At 49.7% G+C, this 23,452-nt stretch overlaps 1 protein-coding gene across 3 annotated transcripts in view; it reads left to right on the top strand.

Annotated features, from left to right (window-relative positions):
• The window catches only part of RNF43 (ring finger protein 43), a 59,962-nt gene that overhangs the window by 34,625 nt on the left and 1,885 nt on the right, over positions 1–23,452 (top strand). For all 3 annotated transcript variants that reach the window (XM_070227470.1, XM_023652888.2, XM_023652887.2), the window contains 7 exons: positions 9,417–9,539; positions 16,199–16,273; positions 16,388–16,519; positions 17,161–17,265; positions 18,910–19,071; positions 19,597–19,699; positions 20,351–21,706. In XM_070227470.1, the coding sequence (XP_070083571.1) occupies positions 9,417–9,539; positions 16,199–16,273; positions 16,388–16,519; positions 17,161–17,265; positions 18,910–19,071; positions 19,597–19,699; positions 20,351–21,706 (2,056 nt within the window). The remainder of the gene's footprint in view (positions 1–9,416; positions 9,540–16,198; positions 16,274–16,387; positions 16,520–17,160; positions 17,266–18,909; positions 19,072–19,596; positions 19,700–20,350; positions 21,707–23,452) is intronic.

The following is a 23,452-nucleotide window of genomic DNA, read 5'->3' as shown; positions in this document are numbered from 1 at the left end:
CTCAACACTCCAATAGCCTCTGAGGAGAGACTCTGGGCATCTGAGTTGGCCCATGGCTTGAATAATTTTGTCCTTCTCCTTTGTAATTTCTAAGTGCAACTACTCCCATATCCCCTCTATTTTTTCTCTGTTGAAGCAGAGGTCCATGCTCCGTATTTTTTTCACTTTGCAATGTAATTGCAATATTGTATGTTACTGCCCTGGAGCTCGGGACTGGGATCAGCCAAGCAAACTCCAGTAACTTCACCTCATCCCCACTCACAATGTGACAACTGAAACCTGAGCATAGATTTAGTTGAGCTGGCCCATTTGGGTACAGTATCTATCCTCCAAGGGTTTATAAGCACGGGGCAAACCAGGCATGGAAGACAGCAGTATGGAGCAGAGTTTGCAGGGCAACTTGAAATCCCTACAACCTCCGGGCAGGAGACTAGGCCTGAGAAAAATGGAATGTGTGTGAAATAAGCAGGTTGATTTAGCCATTTCACACTCTTGCAGTGAAACACCCAAGTTAGCAATGCCTGATTAGCTCTGCTAGTAGTCCTGGTATGCCTCTGGCATATTTAAATAAAGAATCTGGTTTCCTCAAGTTTCATTTTGTTAGTCTTTTTTCGCAAAGACTGTCTGGGTTTAGTCTTTGGCTTTTAAAATCTTAACCTGAATAATTACTTGAAAACAAACAAGTACCTGCTCCCAGCAGGTTTCTAAATTCCTAACATCTCTGGCATGAGTTTGGCTAGAACAAGAACAGCAAAATCAGCAAGCAGACTGTGTCAAGGCTGTTTGGGAATAGCGTGTCGGGTTAATTTTGAGCACCTGTGAGAGTTCGGTTAACTACCTCACTGTGGTAATAGTTAAAGCCATGCCTAGGAAGGGCCTTGGCCAAAGCTGCCTCAGACCCTTGTCCTGGAAATGTGCCGAGTAGGTATTACCCCTAGCATTACTGCCACCTGTGTCAAGACCTCAGTTTTTTCTTCAGAGGGCCTCTTTGAACAAGAGTTAACCAAACAAGAGTCCTCACATGGTACTTCCTATAGGATGGAGGTCAGTGAATGTGGCAGGATCTCCCGGGGACAGTGGTCATTAACTGAGTGGTGGAACTCAGCTGACATTTCAAGACCTCTTGGTAGGATTCTTGGTGGTTTGAGCTCTGAGTTCCTCACCTGGTAGAGGGAGTCCAAACGACGTGACTGGGATGTCTTCCCTTTGTGGGCCTCAGAACCTTGGTGTCCTATTTCATCTCCTTCCTTCCAAAGAGCTCTGATGTAACTAGAACCATATTTGATGAGCTCCCTCTCGTTTGCTCCTAACTTCATGAATAGCTTCCTGATGCTACTGTAACTAAAGGTCATTCTGGGCTGAGTCAGGACAAAACCTGTTTCTACCTGGGAATATAATGGACAAAACCTCTTGAGTGGTTGAAATTTTTCTCCTTCTCTCTGGTTACTGCCAAATAAGCTTTCTTCTCTGATATCAGTTTATTTCAAGAGCAACTCTGATAGTTAGGTGTTTCTTCTTTCTCCTCCCTTTCTCTTGCTGCTTATGACTCTGCTCATGACACTGTGAACCATCTATACAAAGATGCCAGGCAGAGTGTAGGGTCAGGAAAACCCCACCACGGGGCGCATTGTAGGGTAAAGAGGTCCAGTTACATCACGGAGCTTGGACACGATCTGAGATGAGGATAGGTGAATTTTTTAATTGATGAATGAAGTCTTTAACGTGGGCTGAGAGATAAAGGGAAATGGTAGCCTGGCTGAATGACCATTATTTGGGTCTGAGCTTCTGTGACCTTTACTTTCAGGACACACCTTTCTCATCCTTAGCAAACATGGACTATTCACTGGGAAAGCATCTCTGAGCAGTGTCTGGGCCTGGCTGCCTTTGTTGTGGCTAGGAGAAGAGATGAGATAAGCCCTAGGGGAGAGGAAGGAAGCCGAGGCTGCTGGGCAGAAAGAGCCTAGGCCCGGAGGGAAAATGAGCAGACAGACCTTGCTTCTATCTTGTTGCCAAGAATGATTCAAGTTTGAAAGTCCTACAAATGGAGGTCCTGAAGCATTCCATGTATTGTAGTACTCAGCTAACGTTTTGTACCACACAGAATACCTTCCAATACATGTACCTGGAGGTGGCATGGCGGACTAGACAGGGTACTGGGATTGACTTTAGGAGGCCTCAGTCTCCTTTAACTAGTTGTGTAACCAGGGGCGGTCTGTAACTTGAGTGTCACATTCCTCATCTGTAAAAAGCAATCTTGAAGGTCCCTTACAGGTATGAACCAGGCTCAGCTGTTAGGAATTCACATCTCTTTTTATAAACTGTGTGGAAACTGGATTCAAACTGAGTTTTATCCATTCTTTCACCAAATACTAAGGGTCTACAATATGCAAAGCCCCAGATTGGACCTTCAGTGATCTCAGTTTTTTTCCTCAGTCTTTGTCACCCTGCTTCCTATTGGAAGCTGGCACATCATTTCAGTTCTTGTCAGCCCTCTTGCCCACCAGTATCCAGAAGGTTTTCTGGATCAAGTAAGAAACACTGGAGGCCTCCATCATCCGTCTTCTCTCTGCTAGTTCCCTCCCATCAGGTGGCCCAAGGTTGTGCTTCTTTTACCCCACCAACATTATTTTCTTTTGTACTTTAAAAGAATTATACATGGGGCTGGCCTGGTGGCACAGTGGTTAAGTTCATACACTCTGCTTTGGCAGCCCGGGGTTTCCGGGTTTGGATCCCAGGTGTGTACCTACGTGCCGCTCGTCAAGCCATGCTGTGGCAGCATCCCACATACGAAAATAGAGGAAGATTGGAACAGATGTTAGCTCAGTGCCAATATTCCTCACACACACAAAAAATTACACAATTAAGCAGGAATATATTTTCCTTGTAAAAATGTTTTAACAAAATAGATAAAAGTAAGCTCTACTTGACAGTTCCCAAGCCTCCCAACTTAATTCGTTAGGAAACTCAGCCATCCCAAAGAGATAGCAACAGGCTAAGGTAAGGATGGGAATGAGGTCTAGAGGTTCCCAAATGCAAGCCTATACAATCACCGTTAGGATCTAACCTGTAGGTGTGAGCATCCACCTCCTTAAATAAAGGGCAAGGTGACCAAACTCGGCCTCAGAGGCTATCTATCCTGGTGCTGGGAGCTGGAAGCAGCAACTCCAGGCCAATCTGTTTTTTCCCAACCCTCTACCTACAGGAGCTTGACTTTATGATGCTGGTGTGTCCTGCTGCCTGAGATAAAAGACAGGGAGTTCTAAGTTCAGGTAATGGAGGTTGCACAGGAGAGAAAGATTATAAAATCTGAAAAGAGGAAATGGGGAAAAGGGTGCCTTTGATGCCTGGCCAATGTTCCTGATTACAAAGGCAAAATTGTAGCAGGCAGTAAAGTTACCTGTCCAAGGGCTGGGTGAAGGTCTGTACGTGGAATCAGAGAAGTAAGAGATTATTGCGGCCAAGGTGGGGGGAGGAGGGTGCTGGGAAACAGGAGACAGTAAAGAATTGCTTGCAAAAGCACACACCCCAAGAGGAGGAGATCCCATGGATAAAAGGAGACCAGCATTAAGTTCCGGGCTCAGTTGAGCCCTGGAATGCCCTTTGTAAGGAGGTAATGAGATCACATGGCTGCCTTCATGGGAAGGAGGCGGGCTGAGAACTGGAAGAGCTTGTTCAGTGGGGTTGGGAGGGCTGAGCACAGGAGGGAAGTGACCGTGGATAATGAGCTGTCCCAGACAGCACCTTGTGGAACGCTGGTGTTCAGAGGCACTGTTGGTGATCGCCAAGGGAGAAGAAGCCGTCAGAAGGGGCTTCGTCCCTTCCAGGAATAAGGAGGGATGCAATAATAATAAACCACTGCCATTTAATGAGCACTTATTGAGTGGCAGGCTCTGTGCTAGGAACTTATATCCATCATCTCCAGTCATCACGATAATCAGGAGGCATTTTTGTTCCCATTCTGAAGATGAGGAATGTGAGACTCAGACGGGCTTAAGTAACCTGCCCAAGGTCACCCAGGTCAATGACAGAGTCAGAATTTGAAACTTAGGTCTGTTTTGGGAGGGAGGGAAAAAAAAATCAGAAGAAATAAGTTTAAGGAGGAAGACAGAGACATGGAGAACAGACTCAAGAATATTAAATACAACGCATACCACTAAAGGACAGTACATACATCTTTACATAGCTGTGTAAAATGTGTGCTCAAAGCTGTGTTCTCAGCCAGAATGCTTGGACCCTGAGAACAAGTCCTCTTAGTTTGCTCCTCAAGGCGATAACTGGAACAAGAGTGTCCCAACTCCTGGCATTTCAGGAAGACACAGCTACCAATCCATAAGCCTAAGTTTCCAGGAGCCCTCCCCAGCCACACCCTCCCTGAATCCTGCAAGCCTGTTTCTCTTGGCCCTCTCCTAGTGTCACTGAGAGGATGGGTGGCCCAATGTAGAAATCATGTTTTCGTCTTCATTATTAGGAGACCTTGCATCCCAAGGCGGCAGATGCATTCGGATCTGTTTTCTTCTCAGGGGCCCTCTTCCCAGCTGAAAATTCTCTAGAGGAGGGAGCAAAGAAAGCCTGTGTGTTACACCCAAGGAAGATTAACACTGCCTTGCTAGGGAATGAACAGCACCCTGGTTGAATGGCCTTTTTTTGGTTTTTGTTTTTAATCTGAGGATACTCGAAAAACTCTCATTGTAAAAGAGTCAGACCGTACAAAGGAGTAGTGAGTATGGTTTTCATGCCACAAATATGAATTATACAAAAAACGTCATGGTACTTTATTTTCTTTTTAACAAATTAAATCTAACTTCAAGGCCCCAGCCCACTAAGTGGGTGGAAATTTGTTTTTCTGGGAGCTTTCCCCCAAGAGAGCAACCAAAACGGAAATATCTAAGGGACCCCTCTGATATTTGTCCATGCTGGTCACCACAAATATGCCCATTGTCCAAGCACACCCTTGAAATCCATGTGGGCACATCTTCTTTGTCAGGGTCCGGCCTCCTGGGGTCCACCCGTTCTGGGGCACAGGCTGCAGATTCCCACAATTTGGCACATCCCCAGGCCTCTCCCCACATCCCTCAGGATTCCAGGGACACTGCCCCCATACACACTCCTTTCTGCCTTCAGGACACTCACATTTCCTCAATGAGTTCAGTCTTTCACAAAAGCCAGGAAGATAGGTCTTTAGCAACATTTGCTTTTGGCAAATGCTCCTGAGGCAAAGAAATAGAAGGCAAGGCTGTCTTCTTGGAGTGGGAAGAGAGAAAAGACGCAAAACAAAATATAAATAGCTCTCATTCTTTTTCATTCTTCCACAACTGTGGAAAACTGATATTAATAAAAAATGAAACATATTAATATTTCAATATATTGTCCAAAGATTGAAATATTCAAAGCAAAACACTGTCGTTTCTCTTCATCATCTCCTCTCTAATTTCTCTTTCAAAGCCACCATTATTAGGATTTTGGTTTGGATTGTGTTGTCTTTACAGTTAATCTGGTTGTAGACCTTTAATATTTAATAAGAAAATATATATGTAGCAGGCACTGAAGGGGCAGCGGAGGTCAGCCATAGCCTGAGGGAGAGAGGGACAGAAGCAGGCAGCTGGAATACTGGGGGATAAGTCTCTGATCGGGGAACTACAGGAGGCGAGGGGGCCCAGAGGAGAGGCCTCCAACCTATCCTGACAGAGCAGCAAGTGCTGAAAGTGTTTGGGGACATAAAACAAGTTATTTCTGGAGCATGGGTTGCAAGGGGGGAAGATGTGTGGGAGGGAATGTAAGCCGTGAGTAAGGCATGAAGGCATGAGCCTCAGAGCGGGCAGAGCCTTTTAAGCTATGTTTAAAAGCTCAGACTTTATTCCAAGAGCTATGAGGAGCCTTTTAAGAGCTTAAAGTGGAAGAGTGACACGCTCAGGTTAGCATTTTAGATCACTTTGGCTTCAGCATAGAGAACTGAGTGGGGTGAGGTGACCCCAGTTGGAGGTTATTTCAGTAAATTGGAATAGCAGTGATGGAGGCCTGTATTAGAGTAGCCATAGAGGGAATGGAGGAAAGAGGACAAATAAAAGAAATGTTCAGGAGATAGAGTCGTTAGGACGTGGTGACTGGCTGGTGCTGGTGTTGGTGTTGGTGGTAGGGGGACAGCAGATGGAGGAGACTAGGAGGACAACCTCTGACTTGGGTAACAGGTAGATAGTGGTTCCAATCCCTAAAATAGGGAAGACTGGAGGAGCAGTTTTGAGAGATAAAACAATTAGTTCAATTTTGAACAAGCTAAGTTTGAGTTATCTCATTAAATTTCTTCAGGTAGAAATGTCCAGGCCCTGCCTGTTGGACGAATGGGTCTGGAGCTCAAGAAAGGTTTGGGCTGCACATATGTAATCAATGACCTCTATGTGGAACCTGAAGCCATGCGATTGGCTGGGGTGACCCAGGGGGAGCATGGAGAATGAAAAGAGAAGAGGGCCCAGCACGGAATCCTGGAGGTTACCACCAGTGTTTCAGGGACTCATGTCTGGGCCCTTATGCTTTAGGAATATATAATTAGGAAGGCAGATTTTCTTGGTCATGAGTTGGGGTAAGGTATCATGTTTTCAGAGTAAGATGGAAATTGTTTTTAACTTTTTTTTCCTTACCTTATCCTACTTCTTTCCATTTCTTCTGCTCTCGGCTGTGTAATCCTGGGCATATTAACTTCTTACTGCCTCAGTTTTCTCATCTTTAAAATGGAGAAATAGTAATTTCTACCTCCTAAGGCTGTTATGAGGATGAAAAGAGTTAATACACAAAAGTGCTTAGAAAAATCACTGGCCCACACAGTACTTACTCAATAAATGTGAACTATCATCATCATCATTATCATCATCATCATCATCATTCTTAGCATGGACAATGGAGGGATTGACTGTGTTCTTTTGGAGTTACATGACTCCAGAGGATGGAGTTAGACAGAGCTGGGTTCTAATCTCGTGTGACCTTAACTTCTCTGAGCCTCAAGCTTCTTTCTCTTCTTTAAATGGGGATGATCACACTTACCTCATAGTGAGATAATATCTGATGGGCCCTGGTGTGCCAGAGGCATTTGCTAATGGTTAATTTCCCCCCTCCCTCTTCCATAATTGTTAGCTTAGGACCAGGGAAGTCTGGTGACTCTGACATCAAGTTTTCCCCCCTCCACCTGTCAGAGGTATCCTACAATATAGCACTGCTCTGTACATGCCGGTTCTCCCTGCAAAGGCCTGGGGGCAGAGTGATGGTTAAATATTTGCAAATCCTTCTCTAAAGACAACTCTTCTCCAAAGTGATTTCCACCTCTCCCAACTGACCCTCTGGTCAGTGAGAGGTATCTTGGCATCATGAGACAGCTGGACCCCGGGTAGGGGTGGGAGAGTAAGTGAAGCAGTGGACTTCTGTGGCTACAATTTGTTGTTCCTGAAGGGAGCTCTTGCATCTTTTATTCTGTTGGAGCAGCTGACTTCTGACCCCTCACTACATCCTCAGACTGTCCTCTGTAGTCACCAAAGAGATCCTTCTCAAATGCAGATCTGTGGTCCCTGCTCCGCAGCACCTTTCCGGCCTCATCTCCTGCCTTCCCTGTCACACCAGACCTGACTGCCTGTAGTCCCTCCCAACCCCGTGCTTCCACGCGTTGGCAGGGGCCAGTTCCTCTGTCAGGGATGTGTCCTCTCCCTTTTCGTTAGTCCACTGGGTGAACACATACCTATTCAGCTTCCAAGGAAGCGCTCAAGTCACCTCCTGTGAAAATATCTCTGCCCTCCTGCATGGGATCGTTAGTCCCCCCTCCTTGTGCCCTCCCACAGCCCCTTGAATAAACCTGCATCATAACACACAGAACAATGTGTTTGCACACTTGTCTTCTGAACTTCTTTAAGGCAAGTAGCCTATCTCATTCATCGTCAACTCCTCAGTGCATTGCACGGTACCTGGCACCAAGGGGGCCTTCAGTGTTGGTAGAATGAAGAAATGAATGGATGTGTGGTTGGACAGATGGGCAGACAGACAGACTAATGGAGCTTGTTGAGATGGGGGCTATGCTTCACTGAAGTGAGAACAGCCCTCAACCTTATGCCCCAGCCTTTTTCTGGGGGTGGGGGTGGTGCATAACCTTTCTCCCACACTAAACCTTGATCACCACCAGACAGTCCTTAAATTCTGGGAGCAAGATTTGTATTCACAAGGCTAAAATTCAAAGGGAGGTAGTGCATATTCATTGAGAAACTACTGTGTTCAAGGGCCTACAGGGATACAGAGAGAGAAAATAGGCTGCAAGTGCTTTCACAAAGTGGCTGCCGTTAAATCCGTCATCAACATAATCATCTTTACAAACTCAACATTCTCTATGGTTCCTCTGATGGTTCTTTCTGGAAGTCCTTTCGACTTCAACAGCAGTGGAGAGGGAAGCTTGGGCAGTTCCCTAGTAGGAAATCCTCTTTCTCTCCAGGATACATTGGATGTCCACAGTGTGGGAGTCCCTGGCCCACAGGATTATCCAGAGCCAAATAAACCATACTCCCTTCTCACAGCACCTGGGAAAATTAGATTCAAGTGGGCAGTGTAATCACCTTGAATGAGAAGAGAGTGTACAGAAGGATAGTCTCATCCCTTTGATGAGGGCATCCTCTTGTCTCTGGTAGCACAGGTTGGGCACTTCCCTGTAAGCCATTGCTCAGCACCAGCCGGGCTAGAGGCACAGAGTCTTGGGCTGGACCTGCCATACTCTCAGAGCAGATGGGCTTGGCTGGCCCCATCTCCACTGCATCATTCCTGGGGACAGGATGAACTCCTAGGAATTGTGCTGTTCAAGGCTTAACTCTTAGCCAAGCCTCATCCCAAAATAGTCTTGTCTCCCTGTCAGCACCCTCCTTAATCCAAGCCACATGAGGGATGGGAATCTACAGGGCGACAGCTGCCTAGGGGCATCCTGGGGAGGCAGGAGCGCTGCCTTTGGGGAGCAAAGAGAGAAGGCAAGATTCTGAAGACACTGATGTAGGAACACTTGGGTGTTCTCTTAACCCAGGCTTTTTGGAACAGGTAGAAGAATTAGGAGGTGAGAGAGGCTGGGGCAGGAGAAGAGCCCTCCATGTCTGGCCAGTTTGCAAACCAGGGCTTGCGGTTGTTAGCAGCTTTACTGCAGGCTCTTCATTTAGATCCCCCTTTTGGACACCCCTCCCTCCTATCTGCCCCATCCCTATTTATCCTTGGCCCTGGTACCCCCAAAATGACAACTGATAGTTACTAGCCTACTATGAGGCCATCTAATAAGAAGGTGCACTCTTTCACAGCAGCAAGAGATCTGCCTGTTTCCTGCCTAGAACAGCAGAGAGGTGCTTGGCTCTCACAGCTCACTCCTGCTCCCTAGAGCCTCCCTAACACAAGTCTTTCTCTCTCTTTCTCTACAGTCCCACCCCCTGTACCTGTGCAACGCCAGTGATGACGACAATCTGGAGCCTGGATTCATCAGCATTGTCAAGCTGGAGAGTCCCCAGCGGGCTCCCCGCCCCTGCCTGTCACTGGCCAGCAAGGTAGACTCATACTTGACCCGACACATGCTCTGAACTTCACTGAGCTTTGGGCTGTGAAGTACCTCTGTGCTCTCTGTCCCCTTGTCTCCTAAGAGTGATGTGCCCAATTCACTCAGGTTTTCCTAACCCATGACTGGTCTGAGAGAGGTGGAAATCCAGGCCTCCATCCTTTCCCCACCAACCGTCTACCAGCAGAACTCTTTGGCTGTCATCCAGGACATGCGCCCCACCCCCTCTCCTTCCCCATCACCTGGAAGTTCCTAAACTCCTTCCCCTGCCCAGCATCAGAGTAAAGAGGGGGTCAGTTGGAGGGGTCTTCCATCTTTCAGAAATATTTACTGAGCTCAATGCAAGAAGAGCAGAAACAGAAGCCATTGTTCCCACCTTTAAAAATTCATACTCTCCCTCCAAGATTGCAAACTGGTGGCCCCACATTTCCATGGGGCGCCGTTGGCTGAAGTTGGCAGCTGCTGCCTTCCCACAGCTGTGGGCTCTCTGGTTCACCACGCTCCCCACTGGCCTGCTACTTCGAGGGCCCTGTAAACGTGTGCATCCGTGACCCTTACTTTAACTTAGTTATGTTTTCTGTGTGCTTGCCATGTGCCAGGTGGGACATGGGGCAGATTCTTTATACATATTATCTCATTTACTTTTCACAACAAGCAGGAAAACTAGATATTCTTATTTTTTATTTGACACATGAGGCAAGTGAGGATCAAAAAACTTAAGTAACTTGCCAGGGTGACACAGCTGGGAAGGGGCGGAGCTGAGACTTGAACTGAGGCTTGTCCAGTTTTCAGACTTAATCTCTCTGCTCTGCTGCCTCCCGTCTGGCTGGGAAAACTGAACACATGTGAAAAGATTCTCATGGTGACATAAGCCAGAGTGTAGTTAGACTGTGTGTGACACAGTCAGGTGGACTTGGGGGAGGGAGTCCTCTTCCCAGAGGTGGTGAAAGAGGAGCATGATGGTCCCAACCTGTGTGCCTGCTCGTTGCACTCAGGCCCAGATCCCCTGGGAATTTCCTGAGGGCTGAGGAAATCGAGCCATGAGTCTCAAGGAAACAGCCTGTGTTCCTACCTGATCCCATGGGGGCAGGGATGTGGCAGGATCCTGAATGTGGTGCCCACAGGTAGAGGAAGATTTTCTCCCATCCTGGCCATGCTGATGCAGAAGGGGGCTCCAGGGTAGGTGGGAAGCAGGGACCAGGACACACCTGGAGGAGCTGGAGAGTGTGGTATTTCTACAAGTGTGGTATTTCTGTAAGGGTCCTTATTGGCAGCAAAATTTTGTTAGGCTGAAGCTGCCTCACTTCTGGATATTTCATTTCCATTGCTTTACAAAATATGGGCAAATGTCATTCATTTATTCATTTAGCAAATGAGTGCTGAGTGTTACTAGTGTGTGAGCGTGTGTGTATGTGAAAGAGAGAGAGACGGGGGAAGAAGGGTTCAGAGAAGCTCTGTCGTTTTTCTGAAGCAGCAAGGATGCACCCACAAAGGAAGTTTTCCTCTCAGCCCCAGGAGGACCACGCTCCTGTGGGGGAGATGAGACACGTACACAGACACTGAGAAGCAAGGAACACGTGGCCAGTGCTTGAGCACCCACTTCTGCTTAACCTTGTTGGGCCTTCGTTTCCATGGCGATAAAATGGGACTTTCATTTCCTACCCCGGTGATCATTGTGAGGACGAAATAATGTATCTCAAGTGACAAATAGTGCCTGAGCTAAAACACAAAACCAAAAAACCATTAGGGATTTAGAAGCGCCTTGGCTACTGCCCTGTGACCTCTTTTCTTTCACAGCCACTGCGGTCACTGCCCATGCTGCCTCCGCTCACACTCGCGGCTCGGCTTCTCCTCACATGGCTCCCCCCATCACTCCAGTTCCCCATTCTCTGGTGGGAACTGCTCTAGCCCCACACTCTCCAGCTGGTCAGGTCCATGGCTTCCCTCAGCTCTCATCCTTTGACCTGACCAAGTGCCTCCAACCTGGGATCCCCTGGCCCAAAAGAGGTCTGTGAAGGTAGTAATGTGGATCTTTGAGCTACTTCCAATATTTAAGAAGTCCCACAGGCTTAAGTAAAATACTCATTTTTGCCTTTGGTTGAAGTTCTGTCAGTTCAATGTGCTAATACAAGTTATCTCATAGGAAAAGGAACAGTGTGTAATAAATGAAGTTAGCTTGGTAAAACCTTTTTTAAAAAATATGGCTTGTGAGAGGCATAGGGGAAAGGTGGGTCTTTGGTTAGGAACGTTTGAAAACAGCTGACCCCAGTCAGCTCTGCCCTGGCATATCGATTAGTGTCGGGGGTGCCATCACCATTGACAGAGCTGGGGCGCTGGAGCCAGACAGACAACACATTGTCTTAAGCCTGGCTCATCCCCTGCCCCGCAGTGTGACCTGGACATTTTAGGTCACCTCTCCGAGCTTCTGTTTCCCCCTCTGTGAATGGGGAATAATAATGGCACTTACATCATAAGGTAGTTATGAGGATTTAATGAGACAGTACAGATGGAAGCTCTTAGACCTATGCTAAGCACATAGTAATCACTCAATAAAGGATTGCAGTTATCACTATTGTCATCACTGGCATCATCATCCCATGCTTTAATAGTTAACAGGGTTGGTTTTTTCGTCTCATTCCTCTCTCTGCTGATCTCTGAAATGCTCACCATAATTCTTCCGGACTCTTCCATTCTTTCACCACCACCACAACCTCCTCCCTATCCAGTGACCCAAATTGGTTTGTGTTTCTTTATTAGCAACTCCATAGCCATCCGTGTGATAAGCCAGGCCCCTGTCACCTCATGCTTGGACTAGTGCAGTGGCTTTTTGCCTGGAGGAAGGAGACGGCTCTGGAGGCAAGCAGATGGGTACAAGCCCTGCCTCTGTTACCCTCGAGACCCCTACCTAGTAACCAGACACTTGGAAGGCCAAAGTCCTGGGTAGGAATCCTGCCTCCAATGCTTATCAGCTGTGTGACTCTGGGCAAGTTATTTAGTCTCTCTGAGCCTTAATTTCCTCAACTCAAAAGTGGAGCTGATGACTGTCTTGTAGAGTTGTGTGGAGTAAATGAAATCATGTATGCAAAGCACATAGTAATATCTGACATAATAATAATTAATAGTTAAGGAACACTTACCATGTGCTAGGCACTATTATAAGGCTTTACGTGGATTAACTTAGAGTCCTCAAAACACCCCTGTGAGGTAGGTCCTATCATTGTCCCCAGCTTCCAGAAAGGAAAACTGAGGCAGAGCAGTTATGTAACTTACCCAAAGTTTCATAGCCAACAGCTGGTAGCAGATTCAGGATTCAAACCTAAGCAGTCTGGGCAGACAGGGTCTCAATAAAGGTTACACCCTTTCTATTTCCTCTACCCTTGCTTTCAAACCCAGATAAATCTCTCCTCCTCTATTGAATCTTTCCCAAATGGCTCAGCCCAGCTAGCCCACTAGGGGCTGAAAGCCCTCCCTCCTCTCACGCTGCCGGGGTTGCTGTCCATGCTTTCCACACCTCCAGGTTTCAGGGAGGTGCCTTGGGAGGAGGGGGAAGCCGAGAGTACTTCATACCCCTACCCCTACCCTCAACCTCAGCTGACTTTTATCTGTTTTGTATATTGAAGATTTGTGTCAGGTTGTGTGTGTGTGTGTGTGTGTGTGTGTGTGTGTGTGTATGGTGGTGGGGGAAGGGGAGGGAAGAGCTTTCTTCAGTGAAAAAAGGTTTGGAATCGCTGGTCTGTTTCATTCATTTGTACTCTAGAACGTCGTTATCAGCATTATAATTTTATGAATATGCCTTGCCTCCACAGCTAGATTATCAGTTATTCTGGAGGGCCTGGCCTTCCCTGATTTGGTGCCCTGGGCACAGTGGGTGCTTAGTCAATCTTTGATGAGCAGGAGATATACAGAGACTGTCACTGTGTCTGGAGAGGAAAATCTGAGGCCCAGAGAAGTGCACAGTGTAGTGAAGAAGTCCTGGAGTGTATTGGCTCCCATTGCTAGAGGCTGTGGGCAGCCTTGCTTGCTGCCCCTAGGGGCTGGCTGACTCTTTGCACCTCCCAAAGAGGTCTCTGGGTTTTTCTTTCTAAAACCCAGTCTTCCTGTCTGGAAGGCCTGCCCACCCTCTCTGCCTTCCATATTCTAGTCCCCAAGAAGTGCTTCTTGGGCTGGCCCAGTGGTGCAGTGATTAAGTTTGCACATTCTGCTTTGGTGGCCCAGGGTTTGCTGGTTCGGGTCCCAGGTGCAGACATGGCACCGCTTGTGAAGCCATGCTGTGGCCGGTGTCCCACATATAAAGTAGAGGAAGGTGGGCACGGATGTTAGCTCAGGGCCAGTCTTCCTCAGCAAAAACAGGAGGATTGGCAGCAGATGTTAGCTCAGGGCTAATCTTCCAAAAAAAAAAAAAGGAGTGGCTCTTTTCCTCCCTCCCTCCTGCTTTCTTGGGTGCAGGTGGACTAGAGGGAAACATAGATAGCCCCAGAGTGGGCTGCCATCTGGCCCCAAATCGTACTTTTTGATTCCTAGAACTCTGGACACAGGCACCCACTGCCTGAAAGTCCTGTTTGTTTCCCCTGTTGGCCAACTCTCTCTCTTTGATCACTTTTACAACTTTGTAATTATGGGCTGTAATGGGCTGGGGTGTTTGAACGTCAGGGTAATTACTTTCCACTGTTCCTACCCCAATCCTTCAAAGGGAGAGGGGTGGGGAAGTAAGGAAACCTCCAGAGAAGGAAGTCTGTGCCTTTCCCTCATGCTCTTCCAGGTTGGGCTGAATCCAGAGTCTCAATGTGGGGATGAGAAACATGAGGCCCTGGCAGCATAGAGGACCCAGGAATCTCAATTCTGGGACTACTGGGGTGACCTCCCCACTCCTTGGCCAAGTCCTGGATCATGAGATTAGCAGTAGGAGTCCCCCTACTACTGGGGCTGCTCCCATTCCCTGGGTTGGAGAGCTCTGAAGATTAGAGAGCTTCTTTTTGCCTGGGGTCGCCTAAGTAGGGTGGACTTCCTGGGAGAACGTGGGTAGGAGGAGGATGCAGGCTGGGACCTCTCAATTTCTCCAGCAGTTCTTTTCTGGAGTCCTATGAATTTCCAGTCAATTAGCCTGGCGAGCCTGGACCTGGGCTGGGCCTGGGTGCTGGTAGAGGGCCCAGCCAAGCTCATGGGGAGGGAGGGCGGGAGAGAAGAGGGAAGTTATCCTCCTGACCAAAACAGGGCCCCACTTGAGTGTCTCCACTGCCCTTCTCGGGCTCCCCTGCCTGCAGGCTGCCAGTTGTGAGGGGCCCCCTGGCCCCCGCTGCCGCTTGGGGAGTGGGGAGCAGGGAGCAAGGAGCTGCTCCCCTGGCTTGCCACGCAGGAGACCTGCCCCAACAGGCTTTCCCCAGGAAGGGAAGCAGAGATCAAAGTGCTGAGAGTGTGAGTAAGCCCCTGCACTGGCTCCTCTTCCTGCCACCACCACTTGCAGAAGGATTAACTCCATCGGTGCCTGTAGGAAGGCCCAAAGACTCGGCAGACCCCTGGTTGGGGGGGGGGGGGGGGGGGGGCGGGGCATGAAGTCCCAGCCTGATGCCATTGCAAGATGAGCCTCTGCTCTGGGGAGGAAGGCTGGAGAATGGCTGTGCTGCCAGGGAGACCTGACACCAGGTGGGGAACAGTGTCTGTCTGTTGGTCCTTTGCCCTTGTGCCTCCACCCCACCCTCAGCTCTTATCTCCCTTCTCTTACCCCATACCCAGAGCCCCTAGATTCCTGCTTTTTGTTCTGTTTCTGGCTCTGCTGTCTGCTTTGCCTGGTTGGCTAGATTCTGCTTCCCTGAGCCTGCTCTTGGAGCCTTGGCGAGCACGCATGTGCACACATGCATAGTTGTATCCTTGTGGGAACAGCCTCTCAGGTCCCTCCCCACCTGAGTCTCTAGTGCCACCCTCAGGGAGGGGATGAAGGGATAAAGCACTGGAGGGACTCCATTAAGTCCTTGAATTGGAGCCAGAGAAAGAGTTGGCAAACTAGAGTGTGGCAGGCAGAGAGAGCCCGGAAGATGGGTTGAGCCTGGGCCTCTGCCAGGGGACCTTGGGTGGGAGCAGTGTCCCAGGCTCTTGGAACTTTGCCTGAGCTGGGGGATGCCCCGCAGGCTCCTCCAGTCAGGTAGGGCTGGATCTTCGAGCGCCCAGCTCTATTTGGAAGGAGCTCTCCAACTGTCTACTCTCCCCCTCTTCTCTCTGTACTGGGAACTGGTCACTCCCTACTCCCTGGGGGCTGGGGGGGGGGGGTGCTGGGCACTCCCTACTCTCTGTTCTCACACTTCTTAGTGAAGACAGACTGGTGGAACCCCGAGGGCAGAGACTGTATCTCATTTGTCCTTAGCCCTAGAGCCTAGTCCACCACCTGACACCTTCTAAACCCTTGTTAACGGTTTGCTCCATTACAGAAGGGAGGATTCAATGTTATCCTTGAAGGCAGTGGGACCTGGGTGAGCTCAGGGCAGGGCGGGAGATCCTAGTCCCACTGACCCCTTGCATGTGTCATATATGTGAATGTGCACAGATGTGGTATGTGCAAAACCCTAGGGAGGGATGGATGTGTGAGGGGGTGAGGCCGGAGAATGGATGGGCTGTATTCTTCTCTGACCCCAGCCTGATCTCCGCTGTGTGTCTCTGCAGGCCCGGATGGCAGGTGAGCGAGGAGCCAGTGCTGTCCTCTTTGACATTACTGAGGACCGAGCTGCTGCTGAGCAGGTACCCAGAGACATTGGGGTGTTGGAGGAGGGGGCTGGACAGAGCAAGATAAAGTTACCAGGGGAGGGAGAAGTCAGGACACAGCAGCTCTTGTGGGCACTTTCCCTCCTGCAGCTGCAGCAGCCACTGGGGCTGACTTGGCCAGTGGTGTTGATCTGGGGTAATGATGCTGAGAAGCTGATGGAGTTTGTGTACAAGAACCGAAAGGCCCATGTGAGGATTGAGCTGAAAGAGCCCCCAACCTGGGTAAGCACACCAGATCTCCAGATCCTGCCCCAGCACCTGCTCTCACCCCCACTTTGTCCTGTGGCAACTCCCACCAAAGCCCTTAGACTCCTGGAGCTATAGAGAACTTAGAAACCCTCTGGTCCAACTTCATCCACCAGCTGTGTGCCTCTGGGTAAGTTTCTTCCCATCTCTGGGCCTCATCTGCAGAATGAACAGATTGGACCAGCTGAGTTCTAAAGTTGTTTTCGGCTCTGTGGTTTCATGGCATAGAGTAGCAGAACCAGAATGAAATCCTGGCGCCCTAGCCCCCTAACCCCTGGCTGGTGTTTCTCCACTGGCTAGGAAACTCACCCAGCTGTTCACTTGGTAACTCCCACCTTGCAGAGGGGTCCCTTCCCCCTTTTTCCCAGGCACACAGGTCTTCAGATAGATAGTACCTCTGATGGCTGACATCTGGGGGACCTTCTCCTGTGAGTGTCCATGGGCAGAGAGGGACTAGCTGGCCCCACCTGCAGGTTCCTCCCCGCCTCATCCCCTCTGCTGGAAGACTCAAGGGGACCTCCAGCTCTCTGTGTGTCTCCTGGGCTCCCGTGTTCCTCCCAAATTGGCCCAGCTCCTTCCAGAAGTATGACCCTTTCCTTCTCTGCTCACTCCCCCAGCCAGATTATGATGTGTGGATCCTCCTGACTGTGGTGGGCACCATCTTTGTGGTCATCTTGGCTTCGGTGCTCCGCATCCGATGTCGCCCCCGCCACAGCCGGCCGGTGAGCAGGGTGGGCTCCCTGGCAGAGGTGGGCATGTGCATGTGTGTGGGAGAGTGGGGAGCAGGAAGGGAAAAGTGAGGAAAGAAGTCGCCTTTATACCCATGAAACAGTTTACATCTAAATACCCTGGCATCTGACTCTGTTGATTTCCTGCAGCCTCTCTCCATAGGCTTGCTCATTCATTCATTCTTTCAACAAATATGATGAGCTCCTATCATGTGCCAGGCACTGTTCTAGGCATTGGTGACAGCACAGGGAACAAAAAAGACAAAAGACCCCTTCCCTCAGGGAGCTTTCCTTCTAGTGGGAAGAGACAATGAACAAAATAAATAAGTAAAATATATAGTGTTTTAGATGGTGGTGTATGCTAGGGAGAAAAATAAAACAGAAAAGGGGAGAGGAAATGTGAAGGGGATGGGGTTAATTTTTAAAAGCAAGGCCAGGGAAGGCCTCATTGAGAGGATGACATTACAGGGAAGACCCTAAATGGGTGATGGGGTGACCTGAGCAGGTATCTGGGGAGAAAGTGATTGAGGTGGAGAAAACAGTAAGGGCAGAGGCCTTGAGGCAGAAGTGTGCCCAATGTGTCTGAGGAACAGCAAGAAGCCCATATGGCTGGAACAGAGCGAGGGGGAAGTCAGAGCAGGAGGTGAGGACAGAGAGTTCATGGGGGCCCAGGTGTACTGGACTGTGGAGGCCATTGTCAGGGCTGGGTTTTTTACTCTGGGTGAAATGGGAGCCACTGGAGCGTTTTGAGCAGAAGGAGTGCCATGATCTGATTTAAGTTTTAACATGATTGTTCTGCTGTTGTGATGACACTAGATTACAGGGAGGCAAGGCTGGAAGCAGAGAAACCAGCTCAGAGGCTGTTATAGGAATCCAGGTGACAGTAATGGTAACTTGGATTAGAGAGTAGCATTGAAAATGGTGAGAATTAGATTCTTCGTGTATTTTGAAAGCAAGCCAACAGGTTTACTAATGGATTGATGATGGAGTATGAGAGAGAGGAGTTAAGAATGGCACCAAGAGCCAGCCCCAGCGGCCTAGTAGTTAAGTTCAGCATGCTCTGCTTCAGCAGCCTGGTTTCGGTTCCTGAGTGTGGACCTACACTGCTCTGTTAGTGGCCATGCTGTGCCTGTGGCCTACATACTAAAAAATAGAGGACGATTGGCATAGATGTTAGATCAGGGTGAATCTTCTTCAGCAAAAGAAGAATGGCACCAAGATTTTTGGCCTGAGCAGTTAAAAGGATGGAATTGCCATTACCGAGATGGGAAAGACCTGGGGGAGGATAGGTGTGAGCCTCAGGATGGTTAATGGGATTAGGAGTTCAGTTTGGGGCATGTTAAATTTGACATGCCTATTAGATATCCAAGTTGAAATGTTGAGCAGACAGTTGGATAAAAAAAGTTTCTCTCATGAGTCATCAAGGGAAGAAAAACTTAATGGTATGTGCAGAGGAGTGGGGTGGGAGGGCTTGACCTGTTTGGCAGAGCCACGTATGAGCTTGAAGGGGACAAACTGCCAGGGATAGTCAGTTGGCCACGTGCTCTAACTGAGTGACTGGGAACTGAGTACAAGCTGGGTTCAGGGATGAGGGAAGAGGAGCCCTTGCCCCATTCTGAGCCCTACCCCTCTTCCCAGGATCCCCTTCAGCAGCGAACAGCCTGGGCCATCAGCCAGCTGGCCACCAGGAGGTACCGAGCCAACTGCAGGAGGGCCCGGGCTGAGTGGCCAGACTCAGGTAGCAGCTGCAGTTCAGCCCCTGTGTGTGCCATCTGCCTGGAGGAGTTCTCCGAGGGCCAGGTAAGGCAGGGCTTGTCGTTCACCTCCATGACCAGGCTGGGGAGGGAGGCTGGAGCTTGGGGGAGAAGGCACATAAGGCTGGTGTGGGTACGCCGGCTGCATCTGTGTTCTGTATACCCTGCATGGAGAAGAGGTAGGGGACAGCTCTGAGGTTTGGTTATTTTCCTGGTCTTCTGGGGAAAGAGAACTATTGAGCGTATACCATGTGCCAGGCTCTGCAGTGGCTTTCAATGCATTATCTCAGTTTAGCCTCATGACAGTAAGGGATGGGGGTAGATTAGTTTTTTATCCTCATTTTACAGCAGAAAACTGTCTGTTAAGAAAATTGCCCGAGGTCATGCAGCTAAGTGGCAAAATCCAGGTCTACCCCATACCAAAGCCCATACCTTTTCTGCTCTGCTCTGAGGTCTTTTGCAAGTATGTGATAGCAGAAAGGAGAGGCCAGAGGGAGTCAGGGGGATGTCCTGACTCCTGGCCGCTCATGTACCTACAGATAACTTTGGTTTGGCCCCTTGTTCTCTCCAGGAGCTCCGAGTCATTTCCTGCCTCCATGAGTTCCACCGAGCCTGTGTGGACCCTTGGCTCCAGCAGCACCGGACTTGCCCCCTCTGCATGTTCAACATCGTAGGTAGGAGGTGGGCCAGGGACTCCCCTCTGTGCAGGCAGATGGGTCTAGAACAGGGCTTCCCTCTGGGAAACAGTTTTGCCTTAAAGCTGAGGAGAAAGCAGAACGGCCTCAGCGGTTCTTTAAGCTGTGTACTGCTCAAGCCTGCCTCATCTGAGGGGAAGGGCTGCTTCATTGTAGGCATCTTTATTATTTTAAAAATATTTGTATTTTAATGACAACTTTGTTGATTCTAAATCCGAGTGATTTGTATACTTATTATTCTAATTTTCTGGCAATAAAGTATCCTATTCTAACAAAACCAGGATATTATGACAATTTTCTTAAAGATGAATATGAAGTCTCTCAAGGAAAGAGAGCCTTTTTCTAATTCACCCAAAGGTGCAACATGAGCTAGCGGTGGCCCTGGTGAAAGAGCCCCACATGGGCTGATGGGAGGAGCAGGGTTTGACGTGCACAGTGGAACTGCCAGGGAGACGAACTGACTGGAAGGAGCGAAGGTGTCCTGGGGCAGGCAGGTTAGGAATGTCCTTGGTGCCCTAAACTCTGATTGAACTCTCAGGCTCAGATAGGTACACTACAGCCATACCTTTCTGAATGCACCCTCCATTGGTCTGTGGAGTCAACACCTGTGCTCTTGGTTCTTTCTTCCAGAGGGAGATTCGTTTTCCCAATCCCTGGGACCCTCTCGATCTTACCAGGAACCAGGCCGGAGACTCCACCTTATCCGCCAGCATCCTGGCCATGCCCACTACCACCTCCCTGCTGCCTACCTGTTGGGCCCTTCCCGGAGTGCAGTGGCTCAGCCCCCACGACCTGCTCCCTTCCTACCATCCCAGGAGCCAGGCACGGGCCCTCGGCACCACCGCCTCCCCAGAGCTGCACATCCCCGGGCTCCAGGCGAACAGCAGCACCTGGCAGTGGCCCAGCACCCCTATGCACAGGGCTGGGGGCTGAGCCGCCTCCGATGCACCTCGCAGCACCCTCCTGCTTGCCCAGCGCCCCCACGCCGGGCCAGGCCTCATGACAGCAGCGGGTCTGGAGAGAGCTACTGCACAGAACGCAGCGGCTACCTGGCAGACGGGCCAGCCAGTGACTCCAGTTCGGGGCCCTGTCACGGCTCTTCAAGTGACTCAGTGGTCAACTGCACAGACATCAGCCTGCAGGGCATCCACGGCAGCAGTTCTACCTTCCGCAGCTCCCTGAGCAGTGACTTTGACCCCTTGGTATACTGCAGCCCTGAAGGAGAGCCCCGGGGGGAGGAGACTCAGCCTGGTGTGACCTCTCGGCCCCGTTCTTTGGACTCAGTGGTGCCCACAGGGGAAACCCAGGTTTCCAGCCACGTTCATTACCACCGCCACCGGCACCACCACTACAAAAAGCGCTTCCAGTGGCATGGCAGGAAGCCTGGCCCAGAAACTGGGGTCCCCCAGTCCAGGCCTGCTGTTCCCCGGACACAGCCCCAGCCAGAGCTGCCTTCTCCTGCTGATCAACCTGCCCGATCCAACCCAGCAGCACCTTCAGGGGAGCTCCCCAACACACAGCGGCTCAGAGCCCTCACAGAGCCAGCCCCGGGCCCAGCTGACACCTCCAGCCCCAGCTCCAGTCCCAGAGGCCTCTTCCACTTGCAGAAATCCAGCCTCCCTGTCCGACACTCACAGAGGAGACGACGAGGGGGTCCCTCAGAGCCCACCCCAGCCTCTCGCCCTCAGGACTTGACTGCACACCCACCGTGCCATATTTTTCCCCATTATGGCCCCAGCCTGGCATACCCATGGTCCCCAGAGGCCCATCCATTGATCTTCGGACCTCCAGGCCTGGACAGGAGGCTGCTACCAGAACCCCCAGGCCCCTGTTACCCAAGTTCACAGCCAGTGTGGTTGTGTTTGACTCCACGCCAGCCCCTGGGACCACAGCCACCTGGGGAGGGGCCTTCCGAATGGAGTTCTGGCACCCCAGAGGGCAGGCCATGCCCTTACCCACACTGCCAGGTGCTGCCAGCCCAGCCTGGTGAGTTTTCAGGGGAAGCAGGTGTGGTGGGGAGAGGAAACGAGAGCGGGATATTGCAGAACAGGTAAAGTCAGCCAACAAGGAGTGGGTGGAAGCTGAGAAGGGTACAACAGGGGTGACTTTCAAAATACTGAACAACCGCCATAGCATAGGATGCTGGTAGGAGCACTGTGGCTCTGCCAGGTGTTACTTCTTTAGTTGCCAGATCATAGGGAGGTCTCAGGGGAGGTACTAGTGTGGCTGAGACATCAGAAAGCACTTGGCGTGGTTTGGGGCAGCAGCTCACATGGAATTGTTTCAATATTTTAATAATTGGTATAACTTCTTTGTACCAGAAGTGTTCCTTGCCCTTGAAGAGAGTATGGAAGAGAAATAATTACTGATAACCATAATACTAGGCCGTATGAGAAGAGCTGTGTGAATGAGGGGAAAAAAAAAAGTAGAGATCATGGGTGGTTCCCAGCAGCCTTGTGGGTCCGTAGGTTTTCTCCTTTCTCCTGGGGTAAGACAGCAACTCTGTTTCCCTTCTAAGCTCCGTTGTCAATAAGGCTGACCTCATTTCCTTGGGGGGCCCAGTGCATCCCTGCTACTATATTACAACCAATGGTGATAATGTAAATCAACTTTAATTTGGTATTTATTTGCTCAAATCTGTCTCCGCCTCTTCCAGAGCCCTCTTCTTCCTACTCTTCCCCATCTTCTCTCATTGTGTAGATGACACAGCTCTTTGCTTATTGCCATCGCTAGGAGGACCACTCCACCCCAAAAGGGGACCCAAAGGTCCAGAAATATAAGAACTCAAGGTCTAGGAATCTTACAGGTTGGACCTGAGAGCTGCTATCATTCATTCATTTCTTCCCTCCTTGTTTCTTTCTGTATTTTAGGCTTGCTCTGTGTTAGGTTCCAGGGTAGGCTCTGAGGACATGGAACTTGTCAACCAGAAGCTCCAGGTTCATGGGGAGACAGGCATGCAAACAGTTACAGTACAGAAAATAATCGTTTCCATAGAGCCATGTAATGTAAGCTTTGGCCACGTATTTGATAATTCCATTTGAACCCTTCATGTGTGTACTTCCAGTGCTGTCAGTGCCAGACTGCCACTTCCCCTCTCTCCCAAACTCAGAACTTGTTTCAATGCCTCCCTTTTACCTGCTCCTCATATCCTATCAATGCCAGCTTCTGTTAACTGTCTCTCTGCTAACTTTTTCATATTCTCCTCCAGTACCAATGGCCCCTGCCCATGTCTTAGGTGCAGCCTAAAGTTTGAGGCGGGAGACTCCTAGCTCTTCCTTTCTGTCTTATATGGTCATGAAGGCAGGGCACTACGCATCCAGCATTATGCCCTATAGAATTGTGCAGGTCATTTACCCTGCTCACCTACCCCTCATACAGCTGCCAGGGTCATCTTCTTCAAATGAACTGTCCAGAATCTTCAAATGTTCTGTTTTATTCACAGTAAAGAAAAATCCAGACTGGTTTGGCCTTCCAGGCTTTTTAGTACCAGCTAGCCCCTAGCTTCCTTCCCAACCTTACTTTCCATTCTTCCCCTTCCCTTCCTGCCTCATGCTGTAGCCAAACTGGGTAAACACTTCGTGCAGTTCCTGCAGCCCAGAATATTCTGCTGCCTTCCTGTTCCTATAAATCCAATTCTTACCTATTCCTGAGGACCAGCTGATTTATCTTCACTTTCAGGAAGCCCTTCCTGATTGCTCCACTTGGACATGATCTCTCCCCTTCTTCAATTCA

The sequence above is a fragment of the Equus caballus genome, chromosome 11 (genome assembly GCF_041296265.1).
Source record: "Equus caballus isolate H_3958 breed thoroughbred chromosome 11, TB-T2T, whole genome shotgun sequence".
Classification (NCBI taxonomy): Eukaryota; Metazoa; Chordata; class Mammalia; order Perissodactyla; family Equidae; genus Equus; species Equus caballus.
The sequence above is the reverse complement of the archived record's forward strand: the minus strand, read 5'-3'. Positions and strand labels throughout refer to the sequence as shown.